The 15285-nt window shown below is 35.5% G+C and overlaps 1 protein-coding gene across 2 annotated transcripts in view; it reads left to right on the top strand.

The window, feature by feature from the left end:
- The window catches only part of Tao (Serine/threonine-protein kinase Tao), a 45158-nt gene that overhangs the window by 14471 nt on the left and 15402 nt on the right, over positions 1-15285 (top strand). For both annotated transcript variants that reach the window (XM_085950629.1, XM_085950627.1), the window contains exons 5-8: positions 8446-8709; positions 8855-8977; positions 11664-11907; positions 12848-13055. In XM_085950629.1, the coding sequence (XP_085806755.1) occupies positions 8446-8709; positions 8855-8977; positions 11664-11907; positions 12848-13055 (839 nt within the window). The remainder of the gene's footprint in view (positions 1-8445; positions 8710-8854; positions 8978-11663; positions 11908-12847; positions 13056-15285) is intronic.

The following is a 15285-nucleotide window of genomic DNA, read 5'->3' as shown; positions in this document are numbered from 1 at the left end:
ACACCTTGTACAAATCGGCCAAATTCGCAATGCGCATGTGTATAAATCGATGCCACCGCGTCCATATTTATCATACGGGACTGATTTTTTCACGTAAATTTGGCCTGATTTGTCCTTCTCCTGCCACCTATGACATATTTTAAAAGCATTGGTTCTAAATATAAAATAATCACCAAAGTTTCGAACCAATTCGTACGGCCAAGTTTTGCCGGTCGACAGAAATCAGTTTGAACTGCGCGCCGCGTCTGCGCAGTATACGACAGACTTTCAACCGAGCGGGCCATTGCGCGGGATTGTATTTATCGCATACAAGTTGAATATTTACCGCAATCGTTGATAAATACTTTTTTTGCTGTCTGGTGTACTTATCACATTAAAACTGGCATGATTAACTATTGAACGTATGATTTTATTTTATCGCGATTTTTAAAATACTTTTTGTACTGTCTACCGTGTCCCATTTTAGTGAATGTGAAAATTAATACTGATATCAATAACTATGGTGTGTGAGTTTAATGGTTTCTGTGATTTGGCGTTTCTTAATACTGTAGTTAAACATTTTAAAAACATTTCATAGTTTTATAGTGCGTAAATATGGAGGAAGAAAATGTGCGTACTAATGAGGAATTGGACTCAGATTATGACATGTCGGAAGAGGAATTGGAACAACATGAGACTGATCATGATGTTGACGATACGGACTCTGACGAGCCAATTGAATTTTTGCGGTCATGGAGAACTGGTCCGTATATTCCAATAGTTCACGAATTCAATGATTGTCGATCTGGCGTGACATCGAACGACTTGGACGAATCCTCTCCCGAATGTCTTTTCTTTGAACATTTTTTGAATAAAAATATAATGTCGGAAATAGTGAACCAAACGAATACATTTTTTAACCATTCGTACAGTGCGGGAGACCTCGGACCGAAATCGCGGTCACACAATTGGACAGACACGTCAGTGCCGGAGTTGTATACATTTTTTGCCGTATCAATGCTGATGACTCGAAATAAGCACACGTCGATAGAGGAACATTGGAGTACCGATCCTTACCTGCATGCAGACATTTTTGGGAAAATAATGGCTAGAAATCGATACCAGCTTATTTTACAAATGCTTCATTTTTCTGATCCTAGTGTGACCGCCTCAAATGATAGACTAGCTAAAATTAGATTACTGTTAGAACACACAAGAACAATTTTTAGGGAAACGATGATACCGTATCAGAATCTTTGCATAGATGAGAGCATAATCGTGTTTAAGGGTAGATTAATTTTTAAACAATTCATTCCTTCCAAAAGACATCGATTTGGAATAAAAATGTTTGTGATGTGTGACGTAATGACAGGATATATTATTGACTTTATAATTTATTGTGGGGAAGGGACTGACATACAAGACAATGAAAATCTCGGTATTTCCGGTGCGGTAGTGACAACGCTAATGAAAGACTATATCGGGAAAGGTCACACCTTATGGTGTGATAACTGGTATTCGAGTCCGGCGCTCTTTAAATACCTTCACTCTCACAAAACGAATGCTTGCGGTACAGTGAGAAAAAATCGTAAAGATATGCCAGAGTTCAGCAAACTGAAAAAGGGAGATACCGAGGCTAAGTACAATAGTCCACTTTTGGCTCTGAAATGGCACGATAGGAGGGATGTTCACATGCTATCCACCCTCCACGATGCATCATTTGGACCAACGGGAAAAGTGAACTATAGAACTGGCGAAAACATTGAAAAACCAAAATGTGTTATAGATTATAACAAAAATATGGGTACGGTAGATAAGTCCGACATGATGCTTAGCAACTTGTCGTGTATGAGAAAATCGATCAAGTGGTATAAAAAGGTCGCATTCCACATGATCGACTTATATTTATTAAATGCTTTTTATTTATATAAATTTATTAAATCTGACAAAAAAACATTGGGCGATTTTCAACTCTGTGTAATAAAACAACTAGTGGACAAATATTGTGTGAGAATTTCAAATGCACCCCTGCCTAAGCCGACAGCGTCAACTAGCGATAATCCCGTACGATTATTGCCCAAAAGTGCAACGGGACATTTGCCAGAATACATTTTACCGACACAAAATACCGATAAGCCTAGAAGAAGATGTTTCGTATGCGGGAATTCTAAAAAAAATCCGAAAAAAACAAAACTCTCTCGCTATATGTGCCCAACGTGTGATGTTGCGTTATGTCTGTCACCTTGCTTTAAAATATATCACACATCTAAAGAATTTTAAAATAGGTTTATTATTGTATTTGTTTTTTTTTTTAAATATGTGAGTTCGTGTTAATTTATCAATAATATTCAATAAGTGAAGTGTTTGTGTAGTTTAAATATATTAAAAGGGTCCCCTTTATATTTGTTTACGACTCAACCCGAAGACATTAATATGTGATTTATCGATATGCACTTGAAAATTAGTAACGCTCGATTCGTGGGAACGTATGCACAAGTGTCGAAATATTACACACCGCGCAGAGCTCTAACTAGTTGCTACAAAATGGCGACTTGCGGTAAGTTCTTTCAAATTTGGATAGCATTCGTTTGTTCGAGTGTTTCTGATATTATAACTGATTTATTACGGTTTTTTAGTGTGTCGAAATTATCTTAATGGCTTTGGGTTCTCGACTGGAGCTGTGACATATTTTTTATTGCTTTTTTTAGTATAGAACAAAGACGATAATGAAATTCATGCGTAGTTATGGTGCGTCATACGATTTTTGAGGCAGGTGCCGGGTTAATTATGAATAGTTGAATTGTGGCAGTATGAAAAAAAAGATTTTACCACAAACCATCTGAAAAATACATATATCATAAAACATATACGTGATTTTGTGCCCCAAAAGACTTTTTTTATTATTATTTTAACGATTAATAAAATTGTGACACATGTTTCAGTGGCCATTACGATGACAGCATTCGAAAACGTATTTTACTTTAAATTTTCGGTACTGTTCGGTTAAAGCGGATACAGCGGAAAACGCATTTTGATAATGCCAATAAACATACTCCTGGATACGTACGTCCCTTTGAAAATAACAAAACATGGCCACCCAGGTACATAAAAACTGTATTAAGTACATTCAAAGTTTTTCAAATCGCTTAAAGCCTAACCAAGTAGGTACATATTTATCAAAACAATTAAAGTCCACCTATATTTTATCTAAACTGCTCAAGACCAAAATATTTTTTTTTTATAAATGGGTCACCGAACGAATACCTTCAGTACTTCCTTGTAGCCATCGTGGTTGTTAGATTCAATTATCTTACAATATCTCACATGCTGCAACCATTTCAATTACAAGATAATAAATAATATAATAAATATAATAAAACTACATTTTTTTCAGTTTGACATTCAGTGGTACTATAATGATGTTTGATATTTTAGTCAACACAAATTATAACACCTGGCATGCGTCCTGTGTTCAGAATAGAATGATACAAATAATTGCGACTTGCCAATTTGATTGTTACTGCAAAGAGAGTAGAGGTCATTTTTCCATGAGTCAAATAATATTGCTTCGGACTAAATTTTGGGAAAAAAAAAGACGTCCTTACCCGTTGAAATTCCAGATCGTACTAACCATGTACTAACGTTAGAAATAAGAAATTAGAAAAACTGTATGGATTAATCGATCAAATGGTCTCTTTTTGTTAATTTTGCAAAATAATTATATTTCTAAATTGTCTGAAAACAGGTTAAATACATGAAAATGTACGACGTGTTTTGGTAATATAGCGTCACTAATTGTACCGAATTTATGGGGTTTTATTTATTTTTTTATTATAAATTATTATTTATAGTATTACGGAAATGTTATATTATAATAAAAAAATATTTTTATTGTGCAGTATATATTATTTTGTGAGAAAAAATCATTCAAAATTGGCTGATGTATACTCAAACTAAAATGGCTTTAAAATCTTTATTTTTCTGAAATTAAAAAAAGTACGTGAGTTAATCAATGAAATGTATTGTTTTACCCATTTCTCTCATACAATATATACCTGCAAAACTATTATTAAGTTCAACATTCATTGTGGCGTGACAGTCGTTTTGACCAATTTCGAAAACAGGACTTACTATTTGTCATTTATTTTAAAAAGTAAAGCGATTCGAAAAATTTTAATGACACAGAACGTTTTAGTTGAATACTATTTATTATATTTTAAATAAATAAAGAGTTTATTGTGTATCAATTCGTTTTAAACATGCTTATCATTTCCGCGATTCCGAGAAGACAGGAAAAAACGGGTCCAATGGCCTTAATAAGTTTTCTTGGAACTGGCATATCTCTTTTGTCAATTAATTATAGTTTTAATGTTTTTTTTCAATCTAAAAACAATCGATTTTTACGAAAAATAAAAATGTATTTTATTCGGTTATTTTTCAATAATTGCATCAAGCGAAAACGTGGGCCTGTTCAATATATTTTTCTCACTTTTTATATATATTTAACGTAATATTTTAATTTATATTTATTATGTTATTTACTAATTTCAAAATTAAATACAATCGGTCAAGGACGTGCTGCCTCTAGCGGCAACAACGTTCGATACCGAAATAACTGTCATCTGTATTAGATTCTAGTTCGCATGAATAATAGGTACCTACCTCGTATGTAGATATGTGCGGTTAGTATGCATGCACATGGTAATATATTTTATTACGAATGGTCTGAAACAATTTAAGAAATTTATGTTAGCATTTACATTAAGCCGTCTTCTCATTTGTTTACTTGTATATTGATAAAATAATGCAAACATTCATCAGTCAATTTCAATACACTGCTAGCAACGTTCCCTCTAATTTTTCTATTGTGTGTGTGCGGATCATCAACGCATTTGAGCAGTGGCGTAAATAGGGTTGGTGTCACCCGTCAGCCGGTGTTGTAAATTTACACCCCCCCCCCACAAACAAACACATACAATTTTTCATTAAAACTTATATTGTTAAGGTAGGTACCTATTTATTAATTTCAGCGATTTTATATAATGTTACTAACAACGATAATTTTTGAAGTACCTACTTAAATAAAGAAAAAAAGTAAAATGCCCTATCTGGTCACACAAAAGCCAATTTGTTGCATTTAGAAAATTTGCGGCGTCATACTGTCAACGTGAAGATGTTTTTACTTCCTTAGATAATTCATAATTATCAGCTTTGTATGAGCTACCAAAATTTTTAATTTTGCTTATGTGTTCCTTTCTTTCATGGCCACTCTTGACTAGTCATATAAATTCGGTTAAAGCACACTTGAGTGCATGGCAACCTCAGTTTGGGTAACTGCTCCTGAGACATTCTCAGTTATAAAAAAGCAATTAGACGAAATAATGTTCGCGCTTACGTAGTAGGTAGGTACAAGTTAATTTTCCTGAATCATCTTATATGAAAAGACATACATATCCTGAAAAACTATCGCGTTTGATATATTATATGCATTGAATTCTATTACCATTACTTCAAGTGAATGTGAACGCGAATTTTCGCAAATGAATCTAATTATTACCCCAATAAGCAGTGGCGCACCCAGGATTTAATATTGGGGGGGGCCCAAGGAGGAGAATGTAAATTAGTCCCATAGGCTCTTTTTCTTCTTCACAGCCTAATTTATCGTTTATCGGTCTTTTGTCTATTGCACTCGGTGTACCTACACCATGGTCCCCACATCCTGAAACGGGCCCTCAGGCTAGGATATTTGGCGGGCCCCCTATCTACCGCTAAGATTAAAGGCAGTGTGAAACACTACATTAACGTTTTTCAAATTGTGTTTTAGTTCAAATTAAGGGTACTTATACAGTGAATTATTGGCGATTTTTAATACATCTACTTTAATAATGGAGCTGTCGAGTATCGACACGTAATAATCAAAAAATATATTGCACAATTATATAAGTAATTGAAAATGTTCATGGCCATGAAGTGTAATAGCGCCGCAGGCGACTTTTTCTACTATTAAAGCTACTTTATGATGTGTGTTTATCTCACTTATCTGGTCAACTCCACACGCCGGGCCCCCCACAACCCGGGCCCCCAGACTAGAGCCCTGTCAGCCCTCGCCAGCCATGACCAACACCACTCCTGAATTCAGTTGGACACCGAGAATTTTTTGACAGTTCATTAGCGATTGGGTTTCTAAAATTTTGTTTGTTTTTTTCGAAATTTTTGTGTTAGAAATTAAAATCTAAGAAATTTTTCTAAAAAGGGTGCTGGAGAATTATTACAAATCATTTTTTTGCCGTGTTTTTATTTGTCTAAGCCCAAAGGTATAGTTTATTGGCTTTCAATTTCAATGTTTAAAATCATTCTGATAATTTTCATGTTTGGGGGGTGCCAGGGCCCCTCGATCCAGGGCATATCGACTTGGACACTAAAGACGTACCTAGTGCGTAATGATTAGGTGGCCAATCGATATAATTAGCATACTATTTAAAAGTGGTAATTAAAAAGCAATTATCTAATCTGCAGTCAATGTGTTAAGTAATTAAAATACCTACTTAATATATATTAATCGAAAATAAAATTGACACAATGTTTGTAAGTGGCTACATAAAAAAACATTAATTATAAAATATCTGCAAACTAAATAATGTCAAAATTAATTATAAAATTAATTTGGGAAATACCTATTCAGATTTAAATAATTAGATCAGTCCTTATTTGGTTTTACTTAACCAGTTTCCAATATTTGTATAAGTAATCAGAAGTATTTACCTACCAAAAATAATCTCGACTGGCATATTTATACCTAGTCACAAATTAAAACTAGCGCAACATTGCTTGTTTGCGATGGTCCGAGACCACAGAAAAGAAAAAAAAATATTTCTGAGTTCCCTGTCCGAGCCAATTCAGCCAGCATTGATGGCAGCCAGCATTGATATATTACTAGGTAGGTACCTGCACGACTGACAGATGCTTTCCAAATAAACCCTGCAGTGTGCCTGCCTACATATTATTATTACCTACGTTTTGTGAATGCCAAACAAAATAAATTATCAACACATTCGACGTACTGTTTTGAGTCCCTATGGGTCTATTCTATTCAGATGTTAGGTATATTTTCTTATGATGAGAATAAATTATTATTGTCAATGTTTTGGGTATATTTAATTATTTTCAAATCACCAAACTGGCTGTCATCTTCGGATTGTTCTAATAATGTATTGATAATATTTATATTTTTACTTAGGTAACCTAATCATTATTTTCTAAAAATGTGTTGTAAAATAGTCTATGACGCCATTTTTATGGAGATCATGTGTATGGTCTAATGATTCCATACCTAATTAATTATCTTCATTACTATGAGAATGTCAATAATTCACAGATTGTTATCACATATAAATATCATTACACAATATTATTATATGTATATATTTTTTTAATATTACTGTAAAATCCAAATTCTAATACAATCCAATCCATTCCAATTAAACTCACATAAGTAATTATTATAAGGTACTACCAGGTCGATGGTCCACGTATATTTTTATAATAATCTGACAAAATATAAAAAAGTCCGATTGAAATAAAATCCATAAAATATATATACCATTGTTTAAATAATAACTGTAATTATATCATCTGTTTTTAGATTTTTTATTAATATATAATTACAGTGACATCTAGATAAGATGCCTCGAAGATTCATTCAAATTGGATTGTAATTGAAATTAGATTCTGATATAATTTTGACCTGTATGCTTTGTAATTCGGGGAATAGATGGCTCTATAAAATCGAAACTTTTGATGACATCCTCCCTAATACAGCAGACCGATGTACATTAATAAAACCATAAATAATGACAATAGACAAACACATTTGTGCTGCCTATTTGCGAAACCTCTGGAAAAAATACTACAGTAATGTTTTCAATGTGAAGAGGGCTAGATTAAAAGAATTTGGGGCCCTGAAATGCGGCCAACTGCCTGTCAGTGCTAAAATTTTCATGATGATTTTAGTCAATTAAATATAATGTTTGGTAACATGTTACCATAGTTATTATATTTATAATAGCGCCTGGAGCGAAAGAAAAAAATTACATTCCACTGGTCGCATTTCCAATTATAGATCGGTCCATGTTGGCTCATTTGTTAGCTATGTAATCTTTGGCCGAGGGTCTTCTGGCTGCATCCCAGATGTGAGTAAAAATCTTGGTCATTATGACGACTGGCCGCATCTTCCAAGTGCACGTTTATTAACATGATTTCTTATTAAATGATAAACAGCTGTGACAGATATGAACCTGGTCATAGCCGCATAGCGCACGCGTAGTGTAAACCTAGTCCATTTAATTAAAAATAAGAACATCTTTATATGGTGATCATATTTTCACGGACAATAGTGTTAGTAATATTCATGGCTGAAAATAATTTTCATTTGAAAAATTCTGAACCTTTTTTTAATTGGTGTTGCAGGTTCACAAGAGGCCACTACGCGAGGAGGAGATCTCGGCGATCTGCGAAGGCGTGCTGTGCGGCCTGAGCTACCTGCACAACCTGGGACGCATCCACCGCGACATCAAAGCCGGCAACATCCTGCTCACTGAGAATGGCACTGTCAAACTGGCCGACTTCGGCTCAGCCGCTGTCAAGTGTCCCGCCAACAGCTTCGTCGGCACGCCATACTGGATGGCGCCCGAGGTCATCCTCGCCATGGACGAGGGACAGTACGACGGCAAGGTGCGTTCATCAAGTCTTTTATCGTACACTAAAATCTTGATTACCTAAAATATTCCATAATTCTCGAGGATCCAAAAAAGTCAAAAGATCACAAGCTCTAATAGTGTATAATGCTTTTTCCTAATTTTATTGAATGCTGTTTCAGGTGGACGTTTGGTCATTAGGAATTACGTGTATAGAATTAGCGGAAAGAAAGCCCCCTTATTTCAATATGAACGCCATGTCGGCTCTCTACCACATTGCTCAAAACGATGCCCCAGTGCTGCAGGTAAGACAATGCTTTTCATATTATTTTTAATTGCTTTTATTGCAGCAACTCGATTTAATTTTATTTTTTTTCTCCACAACTGTTATGTTGCATGCATAATATACTGTGGCATAATGTAGGTTAGGTGTTTTTCAAAGTTTTCAAGAGCGTCCCAGGAGTTACCTCCAATACCTTGGTTTGGCATGTACTATAATGGGGCATGTGGAAGTAACATTGACATTGCTGCCTTTGCAACAATCTACATATATGAGCAAAGATCTTGTACCCTCATAAACTTGAAAACAATGTACAGTACACTCTCAGTAATCCGCCGCTCAATTATCCGACAATTATCGCGAAGAAAGTAATGTATCATAGAGGAAAGTGCCCAAGGACCGCATCACAATTATAATTATTATGCCGTGCTCCAATGCAACCGGGACTCACAAAATGAAGCTTTTGGTCATAGGGAAAGCCAGGAATTCTAAACCATTCAAGAAAATCTGTCTCACTGAACGACTGGTTGTGTCAAGTGATATACTGTTTAATATTTAGTTGATAAACTTAGTTTACAAATATGTATAATTTAGTAAATACTTGATTTTGATTATAAATAAAACCGTAATTTGCTAGTACGAATTTCTCAAAAAAAAACTATTGTTGTTTTAATTTAATAAAACGCAATTTTTTTTTGTAGTACTTATTCCATTTTTAATCAATAAATTAGGACCGGTTTCGTCCGCCTCAGAGGTGGAATAAGTACTACAAAAAAAAATTGCGTTTTATTAAATTAAAACAACAATAGAATGCAGCTCCACCATAAATTGACAGTTAACAAAATAAAAGAAATTCAAAAAAAACGAATTAAATTTTTACGAAATACCTATTTTAATTTTTACCATATTTTGTATGTATGCACTATAATCCGCCGCTTTCACTAATTGGACACTTGTCTGGTTTTTGGGGTGGCGGATTACTGAGAGAGTACTGTACAGAAATCGGTTGGACTACAAGAACTTAGAAGACATCATCCATCTTGCTATGGCATAAAAAAATCTTTGATATCGATGTACTTTTATGTAAAATTATAATCGTGACGTAGGGGTGTTCGGTTATTCAATACCTTTTCTTAATTTTGTATGTACGATATTCGGTTACATGTAAATTGTACGTAAAACATTTCACTGTGGCACAGTTCGCCGTGAGCTTTCTTATCGGAAAGAGATGACCGTATACCAGTGGCGAAGACTCCATACTAGGCGATTATTTAAAGCCTACCTTCTTAAGAAAAATATTTTTTAATTGCATATTGACATATTTATATACTTAATCACTTCATTATTTTATGTTATAAAAATATATATATAAAAATAATTTATTTTGCCAACGAGATCGCATATGTAGGAATGTATTACAGTATTACACAGTTTACAAAACAACTGCAAAGGTATTAAAAAAACCACAGTGCGCCGCACCGTAAATTAAATAATAAATGCCGCGACTTCTCGACCTAAATAAATTTCCGATTATGTTTGGAATAATTCTGAATTTTTTTTGTATGGACTTTACGTCTCGTAACCTCAGCAAGTCTGCTGATTTGTACGAAATGAGGCAAGCTCCTTTCGCAGAGCCTAAAACATTCGCGCATAATATTGTTGTCACGACTGCGCACTTTGTCCAAAATCATTAATAATTAGATAATTAAAAAAATAATTTCAACGGCGTTTAATCGAATATTAATAAATAAGTAAGTATAGATTGTTTTTAAAAATAAAAATAAATTTTATCTAATGATTTTTGATGGGTATACATGTTTTGAAAAATACGTAATTTAAACACATCGCTCATTTTTATGTCGTCAATGAGTTTTTGAAGTTTCATTGAATTAGTGTGTCGTTATCATTTATTAGTGTGTGCCTATTCATTAGTAGTAAATATCGTACTATTCTCGTAAGTATACCGGACAAGTGTGCTCTTTTTATCATATCTCCACAGCCTACCTCTTTCCAAAAGTCACCCTTCGCCACTGCCGTATACTATACGGTCTCCAATTTTATTGGATTCAATATGAACATGAATTCAATTTTCATAGTTGATTTTGGCCAAATTCAAGAATAAAAACCGAACCTAACCTAACCTAACAAATAATCCAGTATATCGGCTATTTTCAAAATTTGTTTGCTGTCGGTTTCCTGTAAAGTGTAAACCGACAAGAACCGTGTTTTATTTAGACATGAATTTTATGTCAGTATAATAGAAATTTTTCCTCATAGAAACAAAAAGCTCACCAGTCCAACCTATGACTTATGAACATAATCAACAAAAATGAATTAAACTTAAAAAAGTGTAGTGAAACTATTGATACCTTGAACTTGCACAGATTACGACTTCTTCTAGTGCACACAAATTACACAGGGAAAATGTAATTATTGTTACCGATAGTATTTCTAACTGCTCTTTCATGAATGAAACCTATTACATCGTTTTCTTGCTCGGTATTGCTCGAACTACATCATATTTTCTGTCAAAACTATTGAGCTCATGTGGTATTTTTATAATAAAATTTATCCTGTTAATAAATTATTCAATTATCAAATTGTATTTGGAAGGCGAGACGTTTTTGCTGTCAGTAATGTGTGCGAGGTTACTAAAGTTTATTATTCTTGTAAAGCAGAAATAATGGTAGATTCTTTAAAACATTTTCCAGGCCCCCGAATGGTCGGACACGTTCCGCCATTTTGTAGAGGCCTGCCTGCAGAAGAGTCCCCTGGTGAGGCCCACCTCCACCAAGCTGCTGTCACATCAGCTGATCACGCATCAACGCAGCCCTATCGCGCTCGTTGACCTCATCCAGAGGACCAAGGCGGCCGTCAGAGACCTTGACAATCTCAACTACAGGAAGATGAAGAAGATTCTCATGGTGGACGCCTGCGAGACAGAGAGTGCATTGGGTAATTTTACATTTTATTTTTTTCCTACTCAGTATGGTATTTTTTATATTATTTCATAAGATAAAGCCACGAGGCACCAATTATAGTTCAGTAGTTAATCATCATAGAGACACCCAGGTTTGACAATCGGAACCCGGTATGAATAGCCTGTGCCTTGTGCATCGAATTTCAAGAGCTGCCAAATGTTAAATAAATTTGGTTTTAAATCTTAGATTGAATTTGTCTTCAGCAGTGCTATTTTATATCGTTCATATCTCAAGTTATCTCAATTCCAAGTAACATTTAACAGTCTCTGCAGAGCCACATCGCATGCACAATGCCACTGACATTTTTTATATTATCTCAATGACGTTTGTTTAACCTAAAAAAGAATTCAGTTACTTTGTATATTATACATTGTACAACGGCCTTCCAGGCCTGCGTTAAAAAGTGTCATTCCTGACAGTTGACATCCCACTATAATTATCTCACAGAGTAAGACATTGTACTGTGCGGCAAGTTTAACGTGAAGCGTGGCCGTTTCGAGAACTACAATATTGACATAGATCACAGCACCACGACGGCAGCCATGACACTTCAACTTATCATTTTCGCACTGTATATGTATCATTTTTTTTTTATTATTGATTTTGGTGTTATGTGTTTTGTTAGAATAGCCCTACAGTGATGTTAATGTATTATATCCGACCTTTGGAACAATGATTTCCAACATTTTGATTTATCTCATGAGACGACACCTGTACTATTGTATGTTAGATTTATGATTGTCGCCTTTCTTCACCACTGCACTTTACTGTCTATTCATGTCACCCCGATGGTTGAGAATCTTAGTAAATTGACAGTATGACGTACTTTTTATTTATTTTAAAACGGCAAATGGTGACTGACTTGAATTATTATTGCTTCTGTAACAGCGCCAAAATGCTATGTCTTTGTAAAGGAGACGGAGACGATACTCCGGACGAGCAGACAGGCGGCGACAGTTCCAAGTCAAACTCAGCGACGTCGGAGCATTCCCTGCGATCTATGGGGGCGTCAGCAGTCTCCTCGCAATCCTCCTCCAGTGGCAGCTTGAGGAGGCGGCCCCCCATAGCCCTACCCATCAATCTGGCCAACCACCACGGACAGCCTACGCATCTTTCTGTTAGGTATTATATCATTTATGCAATATCAGAAGTCAATGAATATATATCTATATATATAAAACAAAGTCGGGTTAGTTACACCATTTATAACTTGCGAACGGCTGGACCGATTTTTATAATCTTTGATTTGTTGGATTTGTCTCCGCCCCGAATAGCAGAATAACTATTAAAACATCGGACTAATCACGGAAAAAATAAATTATGAAGAAAATTCATTTTCTCATACATTTTGACATTTTGAACAATGAACCTCACGCATTCGAAAATAAAAGAAAATCACAAAAAATTTTAATCCATATACAACGCCATTTCTGATACATGACAGAAACAAGAAACAAACAAACAAAAGAAAGAATGATAGTCGAAATGTCTAACTGTCAATGGTGTAGTGTGCCCAACATTTCTTGCTTCATGTTAACAGCTCAATTTGCTTAAAAACAATACTCATTGGGATATGATAATCGCTGAAGCAATTGTTTCTGCATCTCCAAATCAGATACGCACATTATTTGCTATCATTATTTCGACATACTTCCCATCGAATCCACCTGAACTGTGGAACAAGTACAAGGATTACATGTCAGAAGACATTTTACATCGAATTTGTGTCAGTTCAGGGAATCCCGATTTCAAGGTGAATGAAGAGATACATAACCAGGCTTTGCTTTTGATCGAATACATGTGTTACCTCATGTGCGGCAGTTTGTTAGTCAAGTTAGGAATGCCAACGCCACATCGTGGAATAAACGACGCTTTCAATCGACAATTGGAACGTGAACGTGAATATGATCGAGATGCATTGATCCAATCAGTTCGAATGAATGTACCACTGTTGACCCTCCAACAGAAAGAAGTGTACGATACGTTAATGAAGGCGGAAATGGTGGCTTATTTTTCCTCGACGCGCCCGGTGGAACTGGGAAGATATTCCTCATGTCATTGATTTTGGCTACTGTTCGTGCGAGATCCGAAAATGCTGTAGCAGTTGCTTCTTCTGGGATAGCGGACACGTTGCTAGAAGGATGCCGAACGCCTCATTCAAAGTTGAAATTGCCCTTAAACATGCAAACGACTGAAAAACCGACAACATTGCGAAACACTCAATAATGGCCAAAGTTTTGTTAGCAAGTAAAATCATCACCTGGGATGAATGCACAATGGCGCACAAACGCGCATTGAAAGCACTCAATCGAACTATGAAAGATCTGCGTAATGACTCAAGAAGTTTTGGAGGCGCAATGATTCTACTATATGGCGATTTTCGCCAAACACTTACCAGTCATTCCAAGATCGACCGCTGCCGATGAAATAAATGCTTGCCTCAAATCATCGATTCTGTGGCGCTATGTGAAGAAACTTCAGCTGACGACAAACATGCGAATTGCATTGCTAAACGATCCATCTGCTGAAGATTTCTCCAAGTAATTGCTGATTATCGGTAACGGCCATGTTCCTGTCGATGAATCGAACGGATTGATTTCGTTTCCGCTGAATTTTTGCATTTTCGTCTCAACTAAGGACGAACTCATCAACAAAGTGTTACCGAACATCATTGCCAACCACAAAAATCACAATTGGTGAACGAGCAATCTTGCGGCAAAGAACAAAGATGTGGATCAAAGATGTGGATCACTTAAACTTCACAATTCAAAATCAAATCGTTGGTCCACTGCATTCCTTCAAATCTATCGACTGTGTAACAAACGAAGATGAAGCAACCAACTATCCAACTGAATTTTTAAACTCATTGGATCTGCCTGGGTTGCCACCGCACAATTTACAACTGAAGGTTGGCTCGGTAGTCATCATGCTTTGAAATCTGAACCAGCCAAAACTATGTAACGGAACGCGTTTGGTGGTGAGAAAACTCATGGGTAATTTTATTCACGCGATGATAATCAAAGGAATGTTCAAAGGTGAGGAAGTTCTCATTCCGAGAATTTCGATGATCCCAACCGATATGCCATTGGAGTTTAAACGAATTCAATTTCCAATTTGTCTTACATTCGGCATGACGATCAACAAATTACAAGGCCAATCCTTGAGTGTTTGTGGTCTGAATCTATAAAATGAATGTTTCTCTCACGGTCAATTGTACGTAAAATGTTCATGTGTGGGCAAACCATCTGCTTTGTTCGATTTTGCACCTGACAGCAAAACGAAAAATGTCGTATATCACAAGGTGCTTCAATGAAAGGAATCGACCAGAGTGCAACCCATCCAGCAAATAGTT

Source organism: Rhyacophila brunnea, unplaced genomic scaffold, assembly GCF_057557595.1.
Source record: "Rhyacophila brunnea isolate RB1 unplaced genomic scaffold, BYU_Rbru_1.0 scaffold_23, whole genome shotgun sequence".
In the NCBI taxonomy this organism is placed as follows: Eukaryota; Metazoa; Arthropoda; class Insecta; order Trichoptera; family Rhyacophilidae; genus Rhyacophila; species Rhyacophila brunnea.
This window is presented reverse-complemented; position numbering and strand designations above follow the sequence as displayed.